The following is a 22,637-nucleotide window of genomic DNA, read 5'->3' on the forward strand; positions in this document are numbered from 1 at the left end:
TTTGTTTGTTTTCATTGCCTTGCATTCCCAGTAGATTCACAGCCTCTAATTCAGATCTCAACCAATTCAAAAACCTCTGGAAGTGTTCATTCCCAGGACACACCGTAAGTTTTGTTTGTTCTCCCAAGATTTTTCTCTTTCAGTTAAGGCCACAAAAGAATATGACAAAAGCATATTGCAAAATGAAATGAAAGCTATAAAGCATGTTTTCATTACTTATGGCCAGATTATTCAGCTCTTGGCAGACACCAACGCGGATATGGGAAACAGGCATGAAGGACAGCCCTAAATCATGCCATTTAGTAACAAACCTGACTTGGCAGAGTCAGGAACTGTCAATTAGCTGAATTAGTTAGCCATACTCCTTTCTTTCAGGCATGCTCAAAGAATGTTCTTTAGAGAAGAAAGAAAGACGGGGAAAATCCACTCTGCTGATCTAACTTTCTGATTGCAGAACAACAATTTTATCACCATTAGCATCCTCCGAATGCCAGCCTGTTCTTCTAGCCTTTACTCACACGTGTATTCCTTTCTCAAAAACAATCTGAGAGGCAACCATGCCTCTTTTCATCCATGAAAAGATTAAAAAAAAAAAAAAAAAAGAGCTTCTTCTGAAGCTCTTGAAGTAGAAATTAAGTGGTATGTTCCTCAAAGATCTCATTGGCCATCTACACCAAAATAAATTTCATTCCATGAAAAATGAAAGGAAAAATTCCCCAATTCTTTTTATCCATTATCATCTTACGCAGTAAAAAGGAGCAAACTTAGACTCTTAGTAATATCAGTCTGGTTTTCAGATACAAAGCACAAGTATATATTTGGGATTAATGAATTTTTAAATCAAATGAAATAAGCAAATACTCTAATTTATTTGGGGAGTAAATATTAATGACTGATTTCTGGGACAATTCTCATCTCTTTGCTTCCCAACATAGCAGAAATCAGCACTACAGAACGTGAGCACACAGAACTGAATATACACACATATCGCCATCCTGAACAGGAGCAGGCAAGCATACAACATCCCGTGGCATGCAACATCTACCCACAGAGTCCTTGTATAAAAACATCATTTTGGTGAGATGCAGCATAGCTAGTCTTCATGTTACTTCAGGTAATTTGTTCAGTAATGTCCCTCATCCTCCTGAAAATAATGGTTATATTTTGTGGCCATGGGGGTACAGAGAATTCCAGGGCATGAAGAATTAAATGCTAGTCTGAAGAATGATAGCCCTAAGCAGTGTGGACATGAGCTGTTCCCACCCTACTTATCTGTAGCAGTATGAGTACGGTGTTTGTCCTTCTTGGCTGTCTTCTTTTCCAGAAATCTCAGCCCACACGAAACCACAGCAAACACTTCCACCTGCACTCTTCTCACTTTAAAGGGCAGAGCTTTTTCAACATTAGTAAGAAAAAATTGTAAATGAAAAAATAAAAGCTTTCTTAAATAAAATTCCTCTTATGTTCCCCAAAACAGCAAAAACCAAAAAGACATACATAGCAACTTCGCCTGGTGACTTGTGCTAGAAGTATTCCCAGCAGGCCCTATAGCTAAAATAAGTTTGGAAGAAAGTAATTGAGGAAACTTTTTTGGTAGAACATACAGACTGCATTAAACTGGAACATTTTGTGAATTTCTTTTAAGTACATGGAATTGTCTGAGTCAAAAGCAATGATGCAACTCCCCTTCCCCACTTAACTCATTCTGACATTTTCTAAATTGTTTCAATTTTAAACAAAATGTTATTTAAGTCCAAAGTTAAATCTCTAAAATAAAGACATTTTACTTCCAACACGTTCTTTTTTTGTTTTCCAAATTTCTAATTTGCCAAAACTGTGATGATATAGGAGGCATATCTCAAAAAAATAAAATCCAAATTACTGTCACTTGCACAATTCTTAAGTATTGCAAAACTGATGGTATTGTTGCACAGGCTAAATGGAATTGTAAAACACTACACATAAAATGCTGTATAAAATTAAATGTACAATACTTCTATAGGCAGAAGGATAATATATTTTTAATTTCAACTAAAAAACACAACCATGCTTAAGTTTGAGGGGCTGATTCTGATAATATTGTCATTAGAAAAACTATTACACCTTAAATCCTACTTAAAAGAATTATACAAGAAACAGTGTTAAAGATGGAAGAAAACAGCTGCTTTTCTGGAATATCCATCTTTTAGGTGAAACGGAATTCCTTTTGAAGAGAGAAGTCATTGGGTTCACTACATGTACTAGTGGGGAAAATTCTCTGGCCTGGTTTACTCAGCAAGAACACACACAGTCATATTGACCTCCAGTGGCCTGACCTATCTTCACCGTCCCAGTCATGATATATGCAAGAGGTTTATCAGTAAACTTCCTCAGCATGAACAGATGCTTTCAGGAACAGATGGTTTTACTCATGGTGAACAGCTCCTTTGATAATATTTAAGCTGATCAGACCTTAAGAGCTTTTTTGGTTCAGTACTATTTTCCTTCTCAGAATCTTTCCAGCGGGGTACTCAGTGCATCTTCTAGGTATTGATGCTATCCTCTAGATCCTACTGAAAAGGATCTATGTATCAAAATACAGAACCTATTCTATGAACATAGTTCTGTTGCCTAATGGCAACGGGTATCCCACTGTGAATAGGAAACACTCAGTCTTGGCATAGAGCTGAAGGGACTCTTCATGAACTTGTGTAGCTCTTTACAGGAAGCAATCTTCTCATATTTTCTTGATAAGAAGCTCAATAAGAATTAAAACTGTTCATTAACACTGACATCAGTAATAATGTCACCAGCATCTGAGTCTGATATTTGTAGCTCAGGTATCACCTTCAAGATTAACCACACCATCAATCAATATTAAAGCCTCAAATGCTGAGGATAAACAAACAACAACAAAAAGTCAAACAGCAGCTTCAAAATTCTAGCCATGTAGACTAGTGATATAACCACAGAAAAAATGGAGGAGAGTCCCCTTGCATCTTGGACAGATCTCCTCTGAAACACAGTGACTGTGGTACATACCTCAAAGCATCTCTACCAGCTCAGACAGTTAGGACTGTTTTAGTTACACCAGTTTCATTTCTGGGTGAAGAAACTCTCATGTGGAGAGGAAAAAAGGCAATAGGAACAGGTTTGTTATCAAGCCTACTGTTTCGTTATTAGTTATTAGTATGTCAAGTGTAATGTATATTTTGGATTTCAAGCTGTCATCTAAGTGGACTAACTAAATGGAGGACTACCTAAAACTAGCTTGAAAATTTCATGAAAAATATTGTAACTGTAAATGTTAAAAATTGTATTGTAAATGTAAAAGTAAAAATTCTGTGGGACTGTGGCCTTTACAGGAGGTTCGACAGGTGGCTAGCTTTAAAAAGAGGGATGTTGCTGTGAATGTTTTTAAAGTCTGTTACATACCTAGGTACCACTGGATAGGAATAGGATCCAGAACCATAAAATCTGTAGGAGTTAAAACCAGCTTTATTTGTAACCTCTGCTTCCAGTATTTTAGACAGAGGCCATAAACAATCCTGTGCTGTGCAAGTAAACAGGCTGGGTAAAAGTGACATATTGAATGTTATTAGCTCTATGGACATAAGGACCTGAGTGAAACATCATGTCCAGACAGCACTGCTAGAGGTTTAGCCCAAGGCAGAGATGGAAATACAGAGGGAGAAATCTTTGCCTGCAAAGGCAAAGGAGAACACAGCTGTGGATGACATTGGGCATATGTTCTCTGCACAAAAATGCAAAGCTGTATTCCTTCCAGAAAGAAAAGATATCTGGGAAGCACTTTGTGCTTCAATAATGCTTAAGTACAACTTAAGACACATTATCTGGCTTGCTTAAGCATTCACAGCAATTAGCAGCTTAATTTTAAAGCTAAGATTAGAGAACACTTCAGTGTTTGTTCTGCATGGTCCCTAGTTAGCATCTTACACACCTGTACAGGTTATATCCCTAAGAGTTAGAAACTGTAGATAACCAGCTTGTTTTCCTTTTACTAGGTACCATGCAAGACTTTTCTTGCCTGTGACCTTGGCTTGGGAAATCCCTTATGTTTATACTTGGAGTTGGAATTGTACTCCTGGACTCTGTTCCTGAATTCACGCTTCTCAACACTGTTCGTCGACCGTGTCTTCCTGCAAAGTGAAGAGCAGAGTTAATTTCTTGAATTTAATTTCTTAATTTCTTTACATATTAATCTTTGCAAAACCAAGACCCAAGGTGGCAGCCCAAATATTAACCTAATTAAACAGAGTAGTATAAAAAAGCAAACCCAGAGAAACTAAAATATTCATTTGCATGTACTAGTTTTATAGCATGAGTAAGTGCTATTCATTGTCAGCTGAGCCAGCAATAAAACCATCCACCTGATCATTATTTTATTCTGAATAATAACAAAGGGCGCTTTCATATGAAAAAATTATGTCAGCCTTAAAAGAGTTGTAAAACAAGTACAGACAAAAAGATTCACTTCCAGAAAGATGAAACAGCATCTTAGAATGGGTAATTCCAAAAGAGTCCAAATTATGCCTGCTTTTTGGGGGCAGAAATGTCTGGAAAAAGGAATTTGTCCCTACAGCACTAAACTGCAGTATCGCCTTATTTTTATAACTGGTATTTTATAAGAAAATGGCACCATAATAAATATAGCGAATAAAGATAAAGCAGTTGATTTTTCAAAATTAACTACGCTGGTAAATATTCTTTTATTCTCTCTGCAGTTTTATGTGCTGAAACATTTTTTTATAGACTAGAATATATTTAAGAGTGAAGTAATCTCATTTAAAGGGAAGGTAACTTTCCGTGGCTGTGATTATTGCCACCAAAAAACTCATCAGAGTCACACAGAGAGGGACAGGCAAAAACAGATGTTGCACGTGCCCCTCTGGCTTACAGCCTTGCTTCTGGGAAGACTACAGGAACAACAGTGCTTCTTTTTAGCAAAATGCAACATTAGCTTGGCCAACAGCATTGGTCCTTCTGTTCACAAGCAAGGTACTATAAAAATGGCTTTATACTGATTGCCTAAATTGGAGAAGAAAGCAAAGAAGCAAGAAGACAAAAAAAAGGAGATAAGGAAGCTGAAATGGCCTCTGTGGCAGTGGATAACTGAAATAACCTCAAACTGATGACCAAGCTGTTAGTAAGGTTTGAACACCCCTATGCTCCCCTTTGCCCAGATGACAGCCTTTTCCAAAAACCCTGCTGTTCCCACGCAGCATCACGAAAGGCAAGGTGACTTTTGTTCAAAACCAAACTTGCTTTTGGTGATTGCTGGTTCTGCACTGAGCATTGCTTTGGCTTAGAGTGACAGCAGCCTTGTAAATTCATGAGTACCACTTGTGTCATGTCTTAGGCTTAAAAGGCATCCTGTTTTCACTAGCCTGTCTACAACCTCTGTTTATTTTTCAAATATTTTTTCTTTAACAAGCCACAACAGAACCCAGTGCATATTACCTGCCTCAGACAACTGTGGATGGAGAACATCTATATCCTAGAGAGACCCAAGGCCACCTGCCTTGGGCAGAAGATAACTTCTGACACAGATAATACGTTAACAGGTTTAGTCTCCCATAAGCTCTGCCTATATCACTGCAGGTACCTACACTCAGGTAACTGCAGGTACCATCTGACAGAGCAGTGGAGCAGGAGACTCCACCCAGAGAGGCTGTGGAGTCTCCTTTGGAGACATCCAAAACCCAGAGGGATGTGATCCTGTGCAGCATGCTCTAGGTGACCCTGCTTGAGCAGGGGGGTTGGACTAGATGATCTCCGGAGGTCCCTTCCCACTTCAACCACTCTGTGGTTCTGTGATACCACTCAGGTAACCGCGCACTGGAGCTACTTCTCCAAAGCACTCCTGAGGCTTGACGTGTCAGCATGCCCAGGTGAGGCCGGTGTAAGCATGGCTGTGTGTGTGTGATGTCCAAATCACCACCCCATGCCGTACCATGGCTGTGTCAGTCCTTATTCTCCATCACCCCCTCATGTTGCACAGAGAGCGAGGAGCTCGCTGTGCAGCCCTGAACCCAGCAAGCCAACGCTTTGTGGCAACAAGCAGTGCTTAAAACCTTGAAAAATGAGTTTATTGACAAGGGGGTGTCACACCTGCAAGGCTCATGGGGCACACTGAGGGCCTCAGGGGGAGCGGGGCCGGGCCCTCTGCGGGTCATGGCGGGCCAGGGCCTGGCGCTGAGGGGCAGGAGGAGCCGGGGGGAGCCGAGCCCGGCTCCAGCTCCAGCTCCAGCTCCCCGCCTCCGGCGGGACGGAGAAAAGGGGGGTGGAAATCGCTCCCCGCCGTCTCTTATAAAAGCGGCCGCAATGGCTCTGCCGCCACAGCTCGGCGGGGAGGCGGCGGCCGGGAGCATGGTGCCGGGCGGCGGGCAGGGCTTGGCCGCCCTGCTGCTGCCGCTCCTCCTCCGCCTGTGCGAGGCAAGTGCGGGGCTGCAAGCGGGGCTGTCAGAGGGGGGAGCCGCCGCCGCCCTGACCCGATTTTTCCCCGTTTTGTTCCCCGTTAGGTGGGCGGCCGGGAGGCGGCGTGTCCCCGGCCGTGCAGCGGGGGGTGCCCGGGGGAGGCTCCGCGCTGCCCCCCGGGGGTGCCGGCGGTGCTGGACGGCTGCTCCTGCTGCCCGGTGTGCGCCCGGCAGCGAGGCGAGAGCTGCTCCCCGCTGCTGCCCTGCGACGAGAGCGGCGGCCTCTACTGCGACCGCGGCCCCGACGACAGCGGCGACACCGGCATCTGCATGGGTAAGGCGGGCGGGGGGCCGCGGGCAGTGCCCCCAGCCTGCGGCTCCCCGCCTAAAAGCGAGACCCCCGGGGTCCGGCAGTGAGGGGTGGGAGGGTGCTGAGCGTGCCGTCGGGGTGATGTTAATTCATTTTCCTCGGCAGTGCTGGAAGGGGATAACTGCGTGTTCGACGGGATGATCTACCGCAACGGGGAGACCTTCCAGCCCAGCTGCAAGTACCAGTGCACCTGCCGGGACGGGCAGATCGGCTGCCTGCCCCGCTGCAACCTCGACCTGCTGCTCCCCGGCCCGGACTGCCCCTTCCCCAGGAAGGTTGAAGTGCCCGGAGAGTGCTGCGAGAAGTGGATCTGTGACCCGAAGGACGAAGTGATTTTGGGAGGGTTCGCTATGGCTGGTGAGGAAACTAAAGCTAATAATCATATTCTGAGGAGAAAGCGATACACTGGGAACATCCATGGGCATGTAAAATCCTAAGACATGTTGCTTTGTGCTCCTTCTTTTTGATTTTTCCTCCTCTATAGCGACCAGTAAGTATAACACAGGCTATGAATAAAGGCTATGAATGTAAAGGTTATGAATGAATAGGTAAAGGATAGTCAGAGGATGAATGTGCACCACAGTTTTAAAATGTAGTTTACCTGAGTTAGTTTCCAGTTCTGGGATTTCTGTTTGTCTGCTACGGGGTAGTTCTGTGAGTGGAATAAAACAGGGACAAACTCATAATCCTCTAAACATTATTTTGCCCCTGTACTCAAAACTGCGGTCTTGCTGTTTGCCCTGCAAGGATATGTTACATCATAAATACCACTCTAACAGCTTAGTCTACAAAAGACTTCCCCTCCCCTTACCCCCCCGAAATTCCCCAGCTATTACAAGTGGTCAGCCTGGTAACAGCTTAGTCTACAAAAGACTTCCCCTCCCCTTACCCCCCCGAAATTCCCCAGCTATTACAAGTGGTCAGCCTGGTAGCTAAAATGCCAACAAATTCCTTTCTGTCTGTGCTAGAGCTCTCATCATTATTGTTGGCCTTAAAAACATTACAAAATACTTGGAGAAGCAGTAGTTATAAATACAGCAAGTGGATCTGAAAACAAAAAATTCCAAAACACAACTCAAAGTGCTTTCATAATTGAAAAAAAAATAGACTACATAATGTTTTTACCTGTTTTCTTACTGAATTACGTGTCCCTCCCCTTTAAATCAGGCTATCAGTTCAACATGAATTTTCGCAAGCTACTTTTACTGAGAATAGAGGACTCTGCATTCTCTTCCAGTCACTGCTCTTTGTGGTGTTAAGGAGTTACTTATGCTGAAACTCAGCTAATCCATTTGAAAAACAATTAAAGAATGATCCAGGAAGAAAAGTTCTAACAACTTTTCAGAATTCTCCAAAGTGTCGGATGTAAGATACATAAAACGTAAATGAAAAGCTTGCTGACTTTCTACTATCTTTCATTTTCTTTGATTTTTTATTTTTTATTTTTGACTGACAAGGTAATCCTTGTAATGCCTACAGATTGATTATCTGGATTCTTTCTAGCAGTGGCCATCTGTCTTGGAAAGCCACCTTTTTGGATCTTTATCTTTCAAAAGACAAAAATGCATTTCTAAGGAAGCTTAACAGCCAAAGCTGTGGGAGTAATGCAGGAAAATTCATGTGACTGTCTCATGTGACTGAGACAGCATTCTGTTTGCTCATATGATAACTGCTGAACCAAACTATATAAGTTGGCAAGATTTGCATAATACAGCTTAACACATCCATGAGGGCAGAACAGGTATTCAGAGTTGGTGGTGGCTTTGAGCAACTGCTAACAGCTGGAAATTCCTTCCTTCCTTCCTTCCTCCCCTCTATCACCCATCTATAATCCGTCAATAGTTGACAAGGTTGCGTTACTTTATGACTGTGGGAATACAGCAGTTTACTTCCCTGCTGTTTATTAGTTTAGATGAATCATCCAACCTCTCTCAAATCATATCTAATACAAATATTTTTGTGAGAGCTTTAGAACAGATTTATAATATGTTCCCATTGGAAAGAATGATGATTAAAGACTAGTTGAAACACTGTTCTGATGGCATGCACCTTTCAGTTGACTTTTAGATGTAGGAAGTAACCATCAAGGGCTCTTAAACAAGCAGGTGTTAAAATTCCTAAAGCATGAATTTTGGACCTTTTTCTTGGTCTCTTATTTTGTCCCACATGTGGTAGAGGTCAGTTAGTTACTGGGCTTTCACTTAAGTTTTTTCCTGTAATAAAGTTCTGTGGGGTTTTGTCTCCAGCATACAGACAGGAGGCCACACTTGGGATCGATGTGTCTGATTCAAGTGCCAATTGTATTGAACAGACAACAGAATGGAGCGCTTGTTCCAAAAGCTGTGGAATGGGCTTTTCCACCCGTGTCACCAACAGAAATCAGCAGTGTGAGATGGTGAAGCAGACACGCCTTTGCATGATGAGACCTTGTGAAAACGAAGAGCCATCTGATAAGGTAAGCTGCAAGCAGTGACAGGGAGCAGGATCTCTTCAGCTGCGATGCTACAGTTGCAATATTAGAGTCTAGAATGCTCCAGGTACAAGTGTGTACAAATACACCTTTTAGCATATGGGCAGCAAGCCCATTATTTTTGAAAAGCATTAGATTTGCCACAGATGTTCAGCAGCTTTGTGCTGCACATCATTTGAGCCATCCCAAACAGATCAGATTTCTAGTTCAGTGAGCATCTTAGAACTGCAGAGAAATGTGTGAAATCCTGCAAAATCTGCTTGGGTAAACTAAACCTTTTCTTAGTCCTTATGATGCTTTGCCAAAAGCAAACCCAACCCTGACACTTAAGGGGCAATAAATGTGTTTCTAAGGGAGCTGAGGTTTTTCTTGCTGCTACTACACCTTACGCAAGTGTTGGCTGTCAGAGAGAATAACATCTAGTTAGGGAAGAGACCATCAGTTTTGTAATGTTCTCACATTGGAAAGCATTGCTAAGGCTTTAGCATTGCTTTGTTGAATACTCTGTGCAGTTTTGAATGCTGTGTATAAGAAGGATGTGAAACATTTGGAAAGAGTCAGGGAGATTAACAGGAATAGTCAGAGGTCTAGAAAACATTCTTCTAATGAAAAATTGATTAAACTGCACTTTTTCTGAAAACAAGGGAACAAACATGAGTTCCCATAACAGTGCTGAGTCCATGGTGGACATGACAAGAAGGGGTGAGCTTAGACTGCAAGAAAATTAAGACAAGAGAAAACCTTCCACGTGCTAAGAATAGTGAACCTGGATTGTACAGTGCAGTTGTGGCGTCTCTGTCACTGAAAACTTCCAAGGACAAGTTAGACAGGCATCTGTTAAGAATAACTTGGATAAAGTTGGTTCTGTCTTGGGTCTCAAGATTGGGGCAAGTCTTCAGAGGTTTGTTTTAGCCTTCTTTTTTCTTCCTGAATCGAGTCCTGTAACTTGGTTGTTTGGCTTCCTCATTTTCTGATGGAACTACAGTTACCTGAGAATTTTTTTCCAATTTTCATAATGAATGTTGGCTTGTCTTGCCTCAGATGACAACAGTGGGCTTTAATTATTTGTCACTTATTACTCTGCCAATAACGACATCAAGGTGAGAACTTGCAGGGATGAGAACCAGTAACTATTGAAATAACTGCAAAGTCCTACTGATGTAGAACTAGCAAAGAACAAATTTCAGTTTTCAGAGTAGACCTATATCCCTGATTGTCAATGTTTAACCGCTTTCTGTTTTATGGAATGTTATATCTAATGTCTTTTCATATTTCTCTTAGAAAGGGAAAAAATGTATCCGAACGAAGAAGTCCCTGAAAGCTGTTCGCTTTGAATACAAGAACTGCACTAGTGTGCAGATGTACAAACCGCGTTACTGTGGCCTCTGCAGTGATGGGCGATGCTGTACTCCACACAACACCAAAACGATTCAAGTTGAGTTCCGCTGTCCTCAGGGCAAATTCCTAAAAAAGCCGATGATGTTGATCAACACCTGTGTCTGTCATAGTAACTGTCCTCAGAGTAACAACGCTTTCTTCCAGCAGTTAGATCCTGCATCTAGCGAAGCAAAAATATGAAATGCATGATTTGTGTTGCCCAAAAGGTATGTAGTTCATACAAAACTTGACCCACAATCAGGTGAATGTAATAATTGCATATGTAAAATATCTAAGATTTTTTCAAAACTAAGTGCTTTTGTTTTTCCTGTAGTTTATTGAATACCTCATTTGACATTTCCCCCTCTCCAAATGTCTTTTATTCACTTGAAGGAAACTGTACCTTGGACAGAGCCTTCTTTTTTTCTTAACAGTGGCATGGAGATTACAAAGAGAACAGCTAGTCTTTCCCTTTGAGTTTAGGGGATAATGCCACAAACTTTGGTAGGAATAAGACTGGGCTTTTTAATAATAAATGGATTCCTTGGAGAATTCATGATAGTGTGCCACATAACCTTCCGGGTTCTTAACTTCACTTTGCATAATGTGTATAAACATTTACACACTGTTCTTTCTTCCATTCTAATGAAATTCTTTCTGGTAACCATAAAAATCTTTCTGATGAGAGTGTTGAATTCTTGTGGCTTATAATATATCTTCTTTCTGTACCTCTTCACTTTCTCTGAGGTTAATTTTGCACATATCCTCAGAAATGACGTAGCTAAGATCTCTTATCCTGAAGCATAGGAGATTGATGGCTGACAGCAATTAAATTTCTCTTTGGTAGCTTCATTAGCAGCCTAATCCAAAACCCACTAAAGTCAGTGTCTTAAATGAACTTGGTTCTAAGCAATGTGTGTCTGTAGATAGAAGTATTTGGGTGCAAAAATAAAATTGCTGTAAATTCCTCTAAAACACTAACTGTATCATATGGTGCTTCATTAATTAGAAAGGTGTATATGTAAATAGAAACTGTATATATTGTAATATAACTTTTCTCTACTAAGTAAATAAACTTTATGTGATTCAAAATATTTTTCTAAAGTTGTGTTGGTTTTTGTCTTCTTTTAACTAATGGTTAACTTGTTCTTTTAACCAATGGAATTATAATAGGTAAAGCCAATGGGAAGATAAAGAGTCTGCAGACTCGTAAAATCAAAAGGCCCAGTCTTGTGAGTAAGTTAATCTGGGAGACAGGATGATGTAAATAAATGTTTGGAAGCAACCTGCCCTGAAACATAGTGGTGGAGAGGAAGAAAACTTGTGCAGTTTGGAGTTCGGGTTTGTGTCTGAAGTGCTGACAAAGTATTTAGTTGCATCTTGCAGTATTTCTGCCTCACAAATCAGCCTGTGACCCTGATTGTGTTATATATCATATACACAGGGAACATGGAGCCTGAGGGTGGCAGTTTTACTTATGTTAAATCATGTACTTAACAGGAGCGTGCAAACAGGTTCAAAGTACAATTAGGCAAAATTCAGCTGCTTAGACTGTGGGGTCAAGTTTAGCTTGGTGTGTCTCTCTGTTAGAGATAGAAGAGTAGTATTTATGCCACAATCATGGTCTTGGTTCTACAATTACGTAGTAGGAAACAGCTTTCTTGGGGAAAAAAAAAAAAAAAACAAGCAAACAAACAACAACAACAAAACACTGCGCATTCTTTGAAGGAGCTGGCAAGCTTCAGTTGGGAAATTCCTGTGACACACAGAAGAATTCAGCTCCAAATTAAGACACCTGAATTTGGTGTCTACATGTAGACATCTAAGTGCCCATTTTAGCCAATGGAGCCCATGTAAAGTTAGCTGTGAGCAAACATCAACAGCTGACGTATTTTTAGTAACACTTACATGTAAGTCATCCTTAAAAGGATGAGGCCCTAGTGTTAAAACCCATACTGGTTCAGTGAGTGTTGGATATGTCTTTGGTACTTACCTGGACTCTTGCATGCTTCTCCTCCGTAACTGTACCAACGATAAACTTCTTTGTAGTCATTGCTATTGTTATCCAAACATCCCTGACTGCTTTATGTGGGCTAAACAGAACAAGATGAGTCTTGCCTCTCTTTAGGAACATGGCACTGCATGCACACTGTCCTTGCACTGGTTAATTCCTAATGCAGATAATTTGTAAAGATCTTCCTAGTTTTGCACCCCAGTAACCTTATGTGCTAGGAAATGCTGAGTGTCGGAGGGCATGAGGCCAGGACTCCTCTAAGTGGCTAAGGAGCAGGTTAGAATCTGGGAAAGGGGTAAAAAGTATATCAGCTACTTTCACTCCACATCGCTATCTGCCTCCCTGAGGTTCAGGCTGATTTCTACAACACTTTTGATACAACACAAGCTATCAAGTATTTCTCAGGATCGTCTTGTAAATTACATGCATCTTACTTCTCAAGAGATATCTACTGCCAAGTAATGCAGCATTTGATTGTCTGGCCAAATTTAAAGCATCTGGATGAATAAAACCCAGCTAGTCTCAAGCCAGGAGTAATTAGAGAAGAACGTAGTCAACTACTGATTTCCTAAGAAGCAAAATGGCTCACTCAGTCACTGCTCTGACAGCTCCTCTAATCCCTTCACACCCAAGGTCATTTATGCTTGAGCACTAGTTTATCATTGTTGCATTGCTTCTCCTTTATCCCTCTGCTTTCACTTTATCTTATCTTGATTTTCACATAATTCCTTATGTTTTCCTTCTATTGGATCTTACAAGCAAAGTGCAGGCACCACTTTGAGAGAAGCTTTTCAATGGGCAGCTTTCTCTTCACAGGCAAGTTGAAGAGCTCGTCTGGGATATGAACCCATGGCTCCTTGTACCTTGAGATCATCCACTCTTAAGTTCGCTTTTTTTTCCCCTTCCAAAGACAAACATTAATTTCTGATATTTTAGAAGAAAAGTAAACTGTACTCTCTGCTGAGACACTTCTTGTGAATCATCCATCACTTCCTTTGAAAAGGGGCTGTATGTGCTATGAGTCTAATTCTGGCTTGAGTAATTCCTTTTGCCAACAAAAATTTCCTCACCACTTTAAACTATGGTCTTCACTTCAGCACATCCAGTGCCAAAATACTCTCTAAAACCTGCCTTAGTGCTTCTCTACATAATCTCCATGTGTTCAACCCACTTTAGGAGGAAGGAGTTGCATTCTTACAAGCACTACAACCTTCAAAACCGTAAAGTGCTACATTGTGCATATTAGCTACCTTTATTAGCACCGGAACTCTTACAATCCGCTTGTCTTCTTACAATGCTGTAGCATTTCAGCAGGAAAATATCTTCTGGAAAGGAACACAAATGTTTCATCTGGAAAAAAAAAGGAGCCAAAGATCTGACCTAGTTCTCTACAGTCTTTCAGACTATATACATAATACCAATTCAGTGGCTATTTTTAGTTTGCCTTAGTTGATACAGCTTTTCATCTGGTATCACTTTTGTTATACTCATTTAGATTTGTTTGACTTTAATATGGACAGTTACTAGCTCAGGCTGAGCCAATTTCAGCGTGTTCCTGCAAGAGGCCATGACGATAATTTAACTATAACACAACAGCCATGTGTCAAACCTGAGACATTTTTATGAGTAAACACCAATAGTAAAATGCTGAACTTCTGTGTCTCGGGGCTATGATTTTCCCACACAAGCAAAGTTAAATTATTCAGGTTGAGCAAAATTAAATTATTGAAATATCAACAATATATTTTCATAATTTCCCATGTTCCCATCTCAACATTTCAAAGAATATCACTGTCATGGTTTTGGCAGGGATAGAGTTAATTTTCATCATAGAGGTTTGTATGATGCTGTGCTTTGGATTTAAGTTGAGAATAATGCTGATAACACACTGATGTTTCAGTTGTTGCAGAGCAGCGCTCACCCAGAGCCAAGGACTTCCCAGCTCCTCGTGCTGCCCTGCCAGCGAGGGGCTGGGGGTGCCCCAGGAGCTGGAGGGGACACAGCCAGGACAGCTGGCCCCAAATGCCCAAAGGGACATCCCACACCACGGGGATGCTCAGCAATGGCAGCTGGAGGAAAGAAGGAGGCAGGGGGGTGTTGGGAGTGGTGGCGTTTGTCATCCCAAGGCACTGCTATGTGGGGAGCCCTGCTGGCCTGGGGGTGGCTGGCACCTGCCTGCTGGTGGGATGGGCAACAAATTCCTTACTTTGCTTTGCTTTGCCTTTGCGTGTGGCTTTTGCTTTGCCTGGTGAACTGTCCTTGTCTCATCCCATGAGTCCTCGCACTTTTACCTCTCTGACTCTGTCCCCTGTCCCACCTGGGGAGAGTGACTGAGTGGCTGAGTGGTGCCCAGCTGCCTGCCAGGCTAAAGCACAACAATCACCCTACATTCAGTGTATGGATCTGTACAGTGGTATGTGCTGACTGACCTCTTGGTGAAACAAGCACAGAACATGCTGGTAGACCCATTCATCCCATGCTCTCTGAACAAATTTACTACCTTTCCTTTGCCAGTACTAGCAAAGGATTATTCCAAACCTTTTATTTGTTTATTTAATTAATTTAATGGTTTTCAGTATTAGCAAAGGTTAGTGCAACTTCAATAAGTGATGTTGGCGTTAGACAACAATACATCCTACAGCACATATACCTAGTAGAGACGTTTGTATCTACTTTCAGGACTGTTTCAGCTATAGGACTCCATTCAAGCAACATGCTCCCTGCATTGAGTCTGATACAAATTTGGCTAATGTGGTAGTTAAACATCCAAAGACATTCTAAAGAGAGATGCTATTAAATTTGTTTTCACAGAATCAGAGACTGGTTGAGGTTGGAAAAGACCTCTGGAGGCCATCTGATCCACCTCCCCTTGCTCAAACAGAGCCACCTACAGTTGGTTGCCCAGGTCCATGTCTAGGTGGCCTTTGAAAAATCCGAAAAATCTCAAGAGATCCAACAGCACCTCCCAGTTTAGTATGGTTAGTGAACTTGCTGTGGATGCATTCCACTCCTGCATCCAGATAAAAACGGTTAAAATTGATATTATTGATAAAAATGTTGAACAGAATTGGCCCTAGAACTGAGCCCTGGAGATCGCTGCTGGTGACCATCCACCAGCCAGATGTAACCCCATTCACACTTTGAGCTCTGTGGTTGAGCCAGTTCATCATCCTGTGTAGCATGAGCCTCTTCAGCTCACAGTTGGAAAATTTGTGCAGAAGGGTATTGTGAGGGCCTTACAGACAGAAAGATTGCATCCACCACATTCTCTTCATCCACTAAGTGGGTGACCTTCCCATAGAAAGAGATCAAATTATTAAGACAGGGTTCTGTTCTGTTCTGTTCTATTCTATTCTTCCAAAAAGACAGGATGTAATCTATATACCTGATTTGCAAGAGACACTTCAAAGCATGTATTTGCTGGCTAAAGTTAAAAATATAATTGCCTGCTTTGTCTTAGCTTCATGGCAGGAGCTTGTACTAAGCGCAAATCTAAAGAACTAATACACTAACTGCTTTTTAAGTTTTGTCAGTGGAACAGAGACATAATACCAGCTCTTTCCCATACTCTCCTAAATAATTTGTTTCTATTTTGGGTACATTTAGCTATATCTTTAGCTTTAAAACCCACTATCCAGAATTCAACCCCCTTTTTTTTTTTTTTTTCTGTGCTTGCACAATCCTCAAAGAATAATGAAAAATAAATATAAGTATTGCAAATATCTTTTTTTTTTTTCCCCCCACTCTACAAGGAGACCAACTGTCAGTCTCCTTAACTAGGTACACAGCACTAGAGTGAAAATCTCACAGTGAGTAAAATCGACAATCAATTTCAGTAGAATCATGGTTTCACCTTTTCAGCTTTCCAATATAATTTCAAGAGTAGTAAAAAAAAAAAAAAAAAAAATGCAGGAAATAATAAAATTACCCTATTTTTTATTTCTAGTCCAAGTCATAGTATATTTTCATTCTATTTTTATTAAATTTATAAGCATGTTGGGAGATGGACAGAGAAGGAATTCAGTTACTGTTTCTAGCCTGGTAGCATAATTCTTTGGTATGAAAGCCTTTTGTATTAACTCTTGTTTCAAAAAGCCATGCCAGCTATTTCTACCATGCTAAATTTTGTAATATGATTCTTTAGTATAGACATAACATTTAGTGGGACCTGCAGGAAAATTCTGCCCTGTTTTTTCCATTACCAATCCCAGTTTATATACTAATATGAACAGCTATTCTCTGACCAGAAGATATTAAGCTGATATCAAATAAACCTACCAAGCAGCTGTGAGAGGAACGGTTTATCTGCCAATATTTACTAAATACTCATTATATTGGTTTAAATCACTGGAGTTAACACTGTTATTCCTATGAACAAGCCAAGTTAGAGCTACCAGCCTGTAGCTGTATAATTAAGCACATCTTTAAAATCTCATGTTCTCTTTGTGGACTGTAGAGGGAGCTCGGAGGATTGACTGCCTGCCAGTGAGCTTGCTAAAATAATATAAAATTTATCTCATGCTAAGTCTCTCCACTCAGTGAAACGGTAGGAATAGCCATTGCGGATCAATTGATTTGATCAATTGATTTGAAGATTGCCTAACTGAAAAAAAGAAAATACCAGTTTATATAGCAGGAAGTGTATTTATCTGTCTTGGACATTTAAGAGATCATGTTAAAATAATGAATAACAATACCCCACTGATCTAAAATGCTTCAGTGTTCATGAGTTTTATTTGTTGTTATTCTCAGTGGTAGAATTAAATATTGCAAAAATATGTATGTTGCTTTTCATTTCATAAAGGAAGACACATAAGTCTGGTCTCTTATGTTGTCTCTCCTCTTCTTCAGCCTCCCTTTATTTCTGTATGTGCTGAGGCTGTTTTTCTCTTTCATATTTTTTCCATACTTTCCTTGACAAAATGCTCTTTTTATCCCAATTCTCAAAGCCCGTATGTATTATTCACTTCTACACTGCCCTCAAGTGGCAAATTAAACATGGATATCCCATGACCAGAACCCTTTTTTATGCATCCCATGCACCCCATGCTTCTTGACTTCTCCATTTTTCTGTGAGCCTTGCAGCCCTCAGGGTCTATGTTATGTCTTTTGTTTTTTGCAAAAACATTGCTTGGAGCTAATCACGTCTTTTTCAGACAAATCCAAATTTAATTTTGCTGAAAGCAAACCATTTATAAAGCTACTCTAAAGAGAAAAAGATGTGTTCAGGGAAATTTGCTCTACTTCGCCACTGGGTCTGGCTCATTAGAAACCCAGCTCAGCACCCCATCTCACCTCAGTCAGAGTAATCCAGAAAAAAAAAAAAATTACTGTGCATTCAGCAAGAGATTTGAGCCTACACATAACCCAGCACTGCGCACTAACAATCAAGACAGAAAAACATGCATGTTAGCCCCTGAGGGAGGATTGCTGGTTTGTTATTTTTCCCCCCTCTGTTTTTAATTATATAATTACGTTTCAATAGAAAGCTGGCGGTTTTATTTTGTGCAAATAAAAACAAATCCCAGAAATCCTTGCATGGATTGAGGCATAACTAAATCCTCTGAATTGCCTTTGTAAACAACAGCAATCATTGAATTTCTTGAAGATGCGTACCCTTGCCACTTTCCAAAATCTTCAGGCCATAACAGGCTCCTTGATTCGGAAACTAACTGCACATCTTTGGGGAGAAGAATTGGACTTGTTACATCTGTATATACCTTTAACATTACTCAGGTTATATGGTTTGTGACTTTCTTACTCTGTGGGATATTGGTTTGTGATTGAGCACTGAAATTTTGTCATTCTCGTACCAGGACTCTGGTCTGCTTCCAGCCCCTAGGACCAGGGAGGTGATCGCCGCCTCCACCACCACAGCATGGCTTGGAGCGGGGATGAAGGATCCCATAATATGGGCCAGAATAATGAGCCTCATTTCATTTCAAATTTGCAATGAAATACTTATTTCACTGTAACAGCCCTGTTCTTTTCCAAATCATGGAGAAGAGGGACACCTGGTGGCTATGGGCCATTTCACCTTGTAAACAGACTTTGGGCCTGCTCCTGAAAGTTATAATGCATCTGGAAGGATGAAGCCAACTGATAGAACAACTGCCACTGTTCATGGAGACATTAACAGCAAGGTAGGGCAGAAGCCCGCCCCATTTTTAGACGTCTTCAAATTCTTATGAGCATTGCAGAAGTGCTTGCAGGCCTCTGCCACACCAGGGGCCTGGTTTGGATTGGAGTAAATAAAAAAGTGCAAAGGAAAAGTTTCTGATTCAGTTAAGTGACAAAGATGGAAAGGATGAAGGAAAGGAGAGCCCCTTTTATCTGGTTAGCACACTAGGCACTAAAAGCTCAGAATACATGAGCAGTGTCCTCCATACCACACACAATTTGTGGTAAAACCAGGAAATGAGCCCATTTCTCTTAAGTCAAAATCTCCTGCTTTAACCGCAGAGGCTGTCCTCCTCTTAGCGTTATCCTTTCAAGTCGATCCTGAACTTCAGAGGATCATGTTGCAGAGGAAATGAAGCAATATGATTTCTTTTTAGAGAACCAGAGGGGTCTCAGGCATTACTTAATATCTTTACAGACTAGAAGTTCAATGAGATCAGAGAAATTTATGGTCTCTGGAATTGTGTCTGTGTGCTCCATGGTGAAGAGGCTACATTTTGTGTACAATGCACACATATTTGTGACAATCTTGCTGCATTTGATTGCAAATTATTGCAATACTGCATTTCATGTTTTATTGCATTTCTGGTTGCACATTGCCTGGTGGATATGACTTTGCATCTCTCTTCATCAGTAAACCTTTGGATGAAATGCTCATCTCTCACTTGCACTGACCACTAGCCAAAATGTTTTTTCCCCTTTCAGGCTGTAGTGAACATTTTAGCTTCTGTATCAGTGCAAGGTGGGAATTTATCATCATCATCATCATCATCATCATCATTAATAATAATAATAATAATAATAATAATAATAATAATAATAATAATAATAATAATAATAATAATAATAATAATAAACTAGGGATCAACCAAATATACGTGTGGAAGCAGAACCATGACTCAAGTGAGCAATGAAGACCATGAAACAAGAAGCTGCAGAGCAAGCCACTGCTTCTCTCAGGGCATTTGGTGTGAAGAAGGGAAAAAAGAAAAAGGTTCTGCTGTAACATTTGGGCCTGGCTGAAGTGGGAGAGGAGAAAAAAGGCAAGAGCATAGTTTTGAGAGAGACAGTCTCAACCAACCCAGCTGCAGTTGCAGATCAAGTTCTTTGTGGTATCTTCACTCTCATTTAAGCTTACTTGGAGTTTTTGTTCCTGGAAAGAACTGATACGTTGTCGACTTAATTCACATTTGTTCAGCATTTGAAAGTCTCCTTCTAAAAGGACTCAATTCAAATGCAAGTGCTGAGCTTTACCCAGTTTTTCAACATTTCCAAATGTTTTCCATATTGACCACGAGGGGGAGGCAGTTGAAAAACTATTACACACACTACTTAGAACTCTGTTTTTAGTGAAAAAAGGGACATCTGCAAAAAGAGTGTAGGCAATTTGTCTTCAAGCTTGGAGGAAATATTAATCTTTTCACAGTTGTTATCGACTCATATCCTTTTAAGATTTCTTGTTTAATGTTAATAATTGCAGTTAGGATGAAAGTCAACATTTTCCAGAGGAAGGAAATCTGCTAAATGAAACAATGCTCTTGCTTCTGTATAAGGAGTGAAATAACAAAAACAGTTCCTCCAAAATTTAAATCAACCAAAAAACCTTTACTGCATGCTTAACATGAAGTAGATCAAAGGAAAAATCTTTCTAAATTTCAGTTGTGTTTTGATGCACATTGAACCCCAAAATATATACTCGTACTAAAAAAATATTCTTTGTTATAGAATGTTCAACACACTCCAGAACTTTTTCCCAACACAGTTATTTCTTTTTTGTATATCTGAAAGAATTTTTTAAAGACGTGACTACCACATCATGAAAAATGTCAGAGCAGTAACTAAGGTTGCCAAAAACCTTCCATTGCCCACAGCACTAGCAAAAAAGAGAAAAAAGGCCCAGTGAAACAGAGGGGTCAACTGCCTTCCCCATGGTCATCAGCAGATCAGTGGCAGAGCCACTACAAGGTACTAGCAAGATAACTCTTGGAAGACATCTATTTTTTTAAGTGATGAAAATAAAAGGAGGTTTCTCTCTTAGTCTACCTCTCCAGTGACTGTGCTTCAAGAAGCCCTGGAGCACTCAAAGTTCAAGGTCAATGTGGATGTGGAGCTATGAAAAGCAGCTATGGAACCCTCGGGAATACTAATTATGAGCATATGAGAAACAGTCTTCTCCCCTCTGTGAGACACCAGTCTGTCAAAGATTGTCATTCAATAGCAAGCCTGCAGAATAGGCCACCTTTGAAAGCTATAATGAATAACCTCGAAAGAAACCTTTATAAAATCTTAAACATGCACAAGATACTAGCCAAGGGCTTAATAAAACACACAAGCCCCACATGCAAAAAAAAACAGACAAAACAAACAGAAACCTATGGCAACTCCAAACATAACAAGATGGACCTCATAAGGAGGAATTAACAGTAAATCTCTCAATAACTTGCCTTTCGTGGCCAGAGGTCTGCTATCTCCCCAGGGTATGGAGCACAGAGAAACCAAATTAAACTGTGGTTATCTGAAGTCTCTGGTGAGATTCACTTCGTCCCACGTCAGAGTTCAGTGGGTAGCTCCAGCCCAGGACTGGGAGTCAGAAAGTCTGCGTTCGGTTCCCAGTTCTGCCACAGGCTTGCTGTGTAGCACTGGTTGACTTACTCAGCCTTTGTTTGCCTCAGTTTCCATGGCTTAAAAAAAAAGTGAGGGATTGCAACAGGGCTGCAATGCAGAACGATGCTGCAGAGCCAAGAGCAGGGCTGCTTGCACAGCCACCAGGTCACGGGGGGTAACCACTGTCCAATGTGGGAGCTTCTAGATGTTCACCGTCACACATTTTTGAGTTCTTGAGATTCCTGGCAGGGAAGAACGGCTTACAGATCATCCCCACTCTACGGCTAGCAGATGAAGTGATCGCTGGAAGATGTGGCACTTCTTAATTGCAGCAGGTTCACATGACTGTGTGCTGAGCGGTGTGGTGAAGGGAGGCCGCAGCACCCCGTCCCTGAAGCTCAGGGCTGTACTGCACAGCACGGTGCTAACAGTGCCAGGCCAAGTGGGCTGTGCTCCCTCAGTACCCCACAGAGCTGCCTGCCCGTGTTTGCCACCTATTAGCGACCCTGAGCTGCTCAAGCCGCAGCTGTAGTAGCAGCCTGCTGAGCCACGGGGAACTAGAACCATATCATATGGCAGCTGGGAAGGGGAACAACCGTGCAACCTTTGTAACGTGCTACCACTGGAAAGGTATCTTCACCCCTGCAGTTACGTGATGCCGCGTGCAGCACAGCCAACACCAGCCAATGTACATTTTATGCCCCCTGCGATCCGTGCAGTTTGCAGATGGTGTCTCGTGGCCTGGGGTAAACTCAATTTCATAGAAAAGAACTCCTGGAAGAAATTCTTAGACCTTAGTGCAAGCCTATTAATGTCACTTGGCAGGGTCTTGTGCCATTAGGCACCGTAGCTTCCCGTATTTCCATGAAATGAAAATCCCTCACCCAGCTGGATTTCGGATGGAGAGGTACATGTAACCACACAGAAAGGAATGTGCAGGAAGCCTGTGGGGAAGGGAAAGCTTCAGCCAAGGGCAGAGGGCATGCAGATGGCACATAAGAACAAGGGACAACAGCGAGCTAGAGCCTGGCACAACACAGGGACTTATCCTGATTGAACTTTACTTCAAAGCACATTGTGGAAAGTCAACAGAGCCTCTCTAATGCACAGGAGATCAGGGAACCAGACTGAAAAAATGATTGGCACAAAAGGAAACACCTATAGTAAAAATGAAATCAATTTAATAAATAATAATAATAAACAATA

General features: G+C 41.3%; 1 protein-coding gene and 1 long non-coding RNA gene across 2 annotated transcripts; one reads left to right on the top strand and one right to left on the bottom strand.

Annotated features, from left to right (window-relative positions):
• Nucleotides 1-6,159: 6,159 nt before the first annotated feature.
• On the top strand, nucleotides 6,160-11,727 carry CCN3 (cellular communication network factor 3). The gene is made up of 5 exons (XM_068672553.1): nucleotides 6,160-6,435; nucleotides 6,522-6,750; nucleotides 6,892-7,143; nucleotides 9,033-9,241; nucleotides 10,538-11,727. The coding sequence occupies exons 1-5, from the start codon at nucleotides 6,175-6,177 to the stop codon at nucleotides 10,832-10,834; spliced, it is 1,248 nt and encodes a 415-aa protein (XP_068528654.1). The 5' UTR covers nucleotides 6,160-6,174; the 3' UTR covers nucleotides 10,835-11,727.
• A 138-nt stretch (nucleotides 11,728-11,865) lies between these two features.
• Nucleotides 11,866-21,723, bottom strand: LOC137851428 (uncharacterized). The gene is made up of 3 exons (XR_011093174.1): nucleotides 21,272-21,723; nucleotides 13,898-13,997; nucleotides 11,866-12,726 (listed from the first exon to the last, which is right to left on the bottom strand). It is a non-coding gene; the product is annotated as an uncharacterized lncRNA (long non-coding RNA).
• Nucleotides 21,724-22,637: the final 914 nt, after the last annotated feature.

Source organism: Anas acuta, chromosome 2 (assembly GCF_963932015.1).
Source record: "Anas acuta chromosome 2, bAnaAcu1.1, whole genome shotgun sequence".
Taxonomy (NCBI): Eukaryota; Metazoa; Chordata; class Aves; order Anseriformes; family Anatidae; genus Anas; species Anas acuta.

Excerpts from the sequence above, each read along its gene's own strand:
- CCN3 (XM_068672553.1), top strand. The coding sequence starts at position 6,175 with ATGGCGGGCCAGGGCCTGGCGCTGAGGGGCAGGAGGAGCCGGGGGGAG. Across the intron at positions 6,751-6,891 it reads CGACACCGGCATCTGCATGG|TGCTGGAAGGGGATAACTGC; the intron begins GTAAGGCGGGCG and ends TTTCCTCGGCAG. Across the intron at positions 9,242-10,537 it reads ACGAAGAGCCATCTGATAAG|AAAGGGAAAAAATGTATCCG; the intron begins GTAAGCTGCAAG and ends TATTTCTCTTAG.